The 5,287-nt window shown below is 36.5% G+C and overlaps 1 protein-coding gene across 1 annotated transcript; it reads left to right on the forward strand.

The window, feature by feature from the left end:
- The first annotated feature begins 1,044 nt into the window (after positions 1–1,044).
- LOC127073332 (zinc finger CCCH domain-containing protein 34) lies at positions 1,045–4,928 on the forward strand. The gene is made up of 7 exons (XM_051014486.1): positions 1,045–1,388; positions 1,506–1,636; positions 1,930–1,992; positions 2,501–2,620; positions 2,736–3,053; positions 3,139–3,453; positions 3,789–4,928. Exons 1-7 carry the CDS (start codon positions 1,301–1,303, stop codon positions 4,188–4,190), a joined length of 1,437 nt encoding a protein of 478 aa, XP_050870443.1. The 5' UTR covers positions 1,045–1,300; the 3' UTR covers positions 4,191–4,928.
- The last annotated feature ends 359 nt before the right edge of the window (positions 4,929–5,287 follow it).

The following is a 5,287-nucleotide window of genomic DNA, read 5'->3' on the forward strand; positions in this document are numbered from 1 at the left end:
ATTAATTATTAGTTCAACTAAACATAAACTTGTGTATTTGATTTTGCTAAAGCAAATATTAATTTTGAAAGAGTAAAATTTGATTATAATTAAATTAAATTAAGTTGAATGTAAGCCATTTATTTTTAGATATATTTATAGAAAAGTAAGTTAAACAATAAATTCAAGTATACAAAATTAATCATAGAAACAAAAATATTTAACTTCTAACTTAAGATTTAATTAATTTGTATACATCTCTTAAATCAATCTTTACTATTCCAATAGTAGAAACCAACATACATTAATGAAGACATAGATAATACTAAGAAATGTTCGTAACACATGTTTTGAAGACGTTATTTTAGGAAAATATTCAAATAAAAAGTTTGTTTTTAAAGTACTAGTCAAATACTTTTTTAAAGTAATAAATACACTATTTTTGGCCAAAAGTGATCCCTTTTAGTTTGTTAAACAATGCCATGAAGATATTTATTAACATTTTTAAAAAATATTATTATTTTTTATTCTAAATTATAAATCACTTTAAAATATTAATAAATTAATGATAATTATTTTAATAATACACTTTCTTATACTTATTATATTTTTTTTAATTCTCTTAATTGTTTTGTTCATGTCATGAATATATAATACATTTAAAATAAATATTTTTTTAATTTTCACTACCGATATCTGTTCCATTCATTAAACCGTCCAACTCAATTCAGAATCAATTTTAACGTCAGATAATTTTTAATATCTATATGTCGGTCACCGACCACCATCTGAGTCACTTTTTTTATCCATACAAAATTAACATCATTTTTTTTATAGATTTTATATAGATTTGTAATAAGTCTTGCTAATAAAGAAAGTGATAATAAAAACTAAGATTGTTTATGGTATTTTGTGTGATGTGTTTGGCGCGTATAAAAAACGTACGCACATAAAAATAAACCAACCATATCTCCCACCAATAAAAAAAAAGGCTCTTACAAAGTAAGACACAGAAAGAAAGTAAATAAATAAAAAAGACCAAAATTTATTAATATTAATTAAAAAAAAAACGCTTTGGAAAACGGAAAGAGAAAGTAGAGAGAGAAAGAGAGACCAAAACAGTGTACATAGAATAGAAGAAACAGAGACGCTGTTGTTTACGAGAGAGGAGAGAGAAGAGAGAGAAACCCCATAAATCCGAACCTGTTTCTCACTCTAGTTTCTTCATTCACACGCTTTTCATCGAAACCTTTCATTCTTTGTTTTGAGAGAGAGAAGCTTTTCCAGATTGCACCCTTTTCAGCCTCGTTTGGTCCGTACAATGGAACGGTACGGCCGAGTAAACGAAGGGTCGCAGTCTGATCCGACGCCGGAATGGACTGTCGCCGGTGGAGAGGCCACGCAGGAAGGTGATTGTATCTGCATTCTCAATTTTGAATTTTATTTTGTTCGATTTGTGGTTTTGTGAGGAATGTGAGAGTGTGTAATGGAAGTGATTTTGATGTTTGATTTTGTGAATGTAGCAGGGTATGGATTGGTTGGTGGTGAATCGTATCCTCAGCGACCTGATGAAGCTGATTGTATCTATTATTTGAGGACAGGTTTTTGCGGTTACGGTTCCAGGTGTCGGTTTAACCATCCACGTGACCGTGGCGCGGTAAAGTTTTGGTTTTTGTTTTTGTTTTTGTTTCTGTTTCTTGAGGTTTTTGTTTCAAGGGTTTTGTTTCTTTCTTCGTTCTCGATGTGATCCTCTCTGGTTCTGTTCTATCAATGTGTTTGATCTTGTTTCTGTCTCTAGTTTGCTAGAGTTAAAACGCTTTTTACTAGTGGAGTTGTGTTTTGGTTTATTAATTGAATTTTATCAGTTTATTTTCACTTGATTGCATGAGATTGAGGTTGTGCATTCCACACACTTGAGATGATTTGAGGATTCGCTTCTGTGCTGCTTAGGTTATTGGAGCTGCGAGGATTGCAGGGGAGTATCCGGAACGACTTGGACAGCCTGTGTGCCAGGTAGTTAGTTCTGTTAAATTACGCGCTGCATGCACATCGATTGATGATCGAGTTTCGCAATTCTGCTGCATGCATATTGATTCATGACTGAGTTTTCACAATTGGCTCGGTTATTCATTTCTGTTGTGGAAAATAATCTGTTTTTATTGTTTTAAGAACCAAACGTGTCATTGAACCGTTTGGGTCCGTTTGGGTCGTAGATCAAATGTTTTAAAATGATAGAACCAGAACGGAACCACAGTTGAACCGCTCAAATAACCGATCCGTAGACAGTGTCAGTTCATGGTTCAATTAGTTGGAACGTTTGGTTCGATTTTTAAAAAATCGATGTTGAGTAGTTTTGTTTTGCATGCATGTCAGTTTGGGAGTGAAATTGAGTTTTGTTTTGTTTTGCATGCATGCATGTCAGGTTTAGGAGTGAAGTTGAGTTTTATTTTGTTTTTGATTGTCTTCAAAATCGGTTGTTTTCCTTTTGTATTGATTATATCCGCTTATTGTTAAACTGCAGTATTTCCTAAGGACAGGATCATGCAAATTTGGTGCTTCATGCAAGTATCACCATCCTAGACAATCAGCAGGAGCTACTGTCCCCGTGACGCTAAATTATTATGGATATCCTTTGCGAGTGGTTTGTTTTGCTTTATATTTTTTGTACCATGATATTTGTGACTTTTGTGCTCACATTTCGATATCGTGAATCCAGTTTGTTCTGAATATTGAGTTGTTATAAATAATTGTAACAGGGTGAGAAAGAGTGTTCCTACTATGTGAAAACAGGTCAATGCAAGTTTGGCGCAACTTGTAAATACCATCATCCACAGCCCACCGGTGTCCAAATGCTAGCACCGTCACCAGCTCCCCAAGTTTCACCTCTGCCTATGCCAGTACCTTCACCGATTTATCAAACTGTGCAGGCTCCATCCGGTCCTTCACAGCAACAATATGGTGTACTGGTCGCGAGGCCACCTCTGCTGCATGGCTCGTTTGTCCAGGGTCCCTACGGGCCTATGGTCGTGTCCCCCACTATGGTACCTTTTCAAGGCTGGAGCCCTTATCAACAGGTTTGTCCAGGATTTTTGTTTTGGTTGCTTACTCGAGTTATACTATATGTGTGCTTTCTTTGAAACTGTTAAGTGTTTGGTGCAGGCTCCAGCAGCAAGTCCTGTACTTCCTACGAGTACTCCGTTGAGCATTGCCACACCTCAGATTTACGGGATAACCCAGCTCCCTTCACCGTCAACTGCCTTTACTGGACATTTTCAACCTTCTGGTTCCTCAACTGGTCCTTCAGGCAGTAGTCAGAAGGAACCCTCATTACCCGAAAGGCCTGATCAGCAGGATTGTCATCATTACATGAAAACGGGGGAGTGTAAATTTGGTTCTTCGTGTAGATATCATCATCCGCGAGACACTGGTGCACCGAAAGTGATCTTTAGTCCTGCCGGTCTTCCTTTGCGCCCGGTAATGATTACCTTTCTACTCATTTTCACTCTGCTACTCAAATTTGTTATGACTTATGAATAACATTTTTAATAAATGTTGTATGATTTCCTTCTTCTGCTATATTTTTCGGTTAACCAGTCATTATAATAGATAACTGTAAGGTATAACGAAATTGACTTCTTAACTTTGTTGCTTGCTATGTTGGGTTATACACGCAGTCTGGTTTTTACGAATTGAATTAACTGTGCACGATTTACTGGGTTGAAATTTTATTCCGTATTGTTAATGATTGTTGATTACATTCACAAATTCTTATTTATCAAGCATCTTATATAGTTTTGTTTTATAATCAGGGGGCACAACCATGCACTCATTATACGCAGCGTGGAATTTGTAAGTTTGGATCTGCATGCAGATTTGATCATCCTATGGGATCCCTGAGTTACAGTCCATCTGCTTCTTCTCTAGCTGATATGCCAGTTGCACCCTATCCGGTTGGTTCCTCCATTGGCACCCTTGCTCCATCATCCTCATCATCCGAGTTTAGGCCTGAACTTGCCTCGGGATCCAGCAAAGAGTCTGCTTCATCCAGAATGTCATCATCCATGAGCACGTCGACTGCATCAGCTGGGTTAACTCTGTCAACTGTCGTACCGGTTTCTCAATCAAGTAGCCAGCCATCTGCTCCGAGTTCCAGTTCTTTAGCAACTCCCAGTGCCACCACAAGTAGCACTGTCTCTCACACCTCAAGCTAAGCAATGTGAATGTACTCCTCATTATCTCTCCATTTTATCTCAATTTTTCAATCGGCCAGTCTCAAAATTAGTCTTTATTTTTAAGTTATCCCAGTTCAGACCCAACACTCATTGCACCAATCAATTGTCTTTGTGTCCATATAGTCTTTTCGTGGCCATCTCTTTGATCTTGAATAAAACCATGGCCAACATACACGCACCTTGCTCTTTGAATAACTTGAAGAGAATCTGCAAGTCCATTATGCACATGCCCGTCCACATGTCTATTTCTCGTGCTTATTTATGCGTCAAACTTTTTTTCGTGTCAGAACCAGAATCCTTTTTTGCATTTGGGAATAATACTCTTTTCTGCTCCGAAGACCCTGTTTGCTATTGTTCCCAACACCGTGAAGAGAAGTTATCAGGAGATGACTACAATGAGGTTTCACATTGCTATGTTTTATTATTTTCGATGGAGTTGTGACAAGTACTTAAATTTATTACAGAAATACATATATCAAGAAGCACATTTGAATAACACATTTGAATGTGTAATAATTTTCTCTCCCATTTTATCAGTCTACTTGCCAAACTTTTGTGTAAGATCAGATGATCTTTGGAGGGATTTTTGTTGTTGTTGTCGTTGTCGTCGTCGTCAATGTTGTTGTTTCTCTTATTACCTTTTCTGCTCGTACTATTTGGTGATGTTTGTTGTAAGACTATTGTTATTGTTATTACAAGTAGAATAGACTTTACTCATCCTTTGCATCATGTCATGCAACAATGCAGCATGCAGTCAATTCCTATGTTATGTTCACCAAGTGTCACTTGACAAACCCAAACTAACGTGATGCCAATAAATATAAATCTTCGCAGGTTAACTTTGAAAATGACATATGAAACGACTTTAAGAGTTTGACTGTAGCAAGAAAAAACACAATTTTCAGAGTCTGGGAATTAACAGTCACTACTGCTCACCATTATGTTTGGTTTCACAGTGGAAACCATTCATTTTCATTGCCTTTATGTTCTAGTATAAATATGCGTGCTTGGTTATGACACGAAAAAATATGGTTTTTGCATTGAATTAACAAATTCTTACTAGGTTTTGCATCAAT

The sequence above is a fragment of the Lathyrus oleraceus genome, chromosome 4 (genome assembly GCF_024323335.1).
Source record: "Lathyrus oleraceus cultivar Zhongwan6 chromosome 4, CAAS_Psat_ZW6_1.0, whole genome shotgun sequence".
NCBI classification, from domain to species: Eukaryota; Viridiplantae; Streptophyta; class Magnoliopsida; order Fabales; family Fabaceae; genus Lathyrus; species Lathyrus oleraceus.

Bases quoted from the DNA above. Each gene is read 5' to 3' on its own strand.
- LOC127073332 (XM_051014486.1), top strand. From the start codon at position 1,301: ATGGAACGGTACGGCCGAGTAAACGAAGGGTCGCAGTCTGATCCGACG. The intron at 2,621-2,735 runs GTTTGTTTTGCT...TAATTGTAACAG, and splicing joins ATGGATATCCTTTGCGAGTG to GGTGAGAAAGAGTGTTCCTA. The intron at 3,054-3,138 runs GTTTGTCCAGGA...TGTTTGGTGCAG, and splicing joins GCTGGAGCCCTTATCAACAG to GCTCCAGCAGCAAGTCCTGT.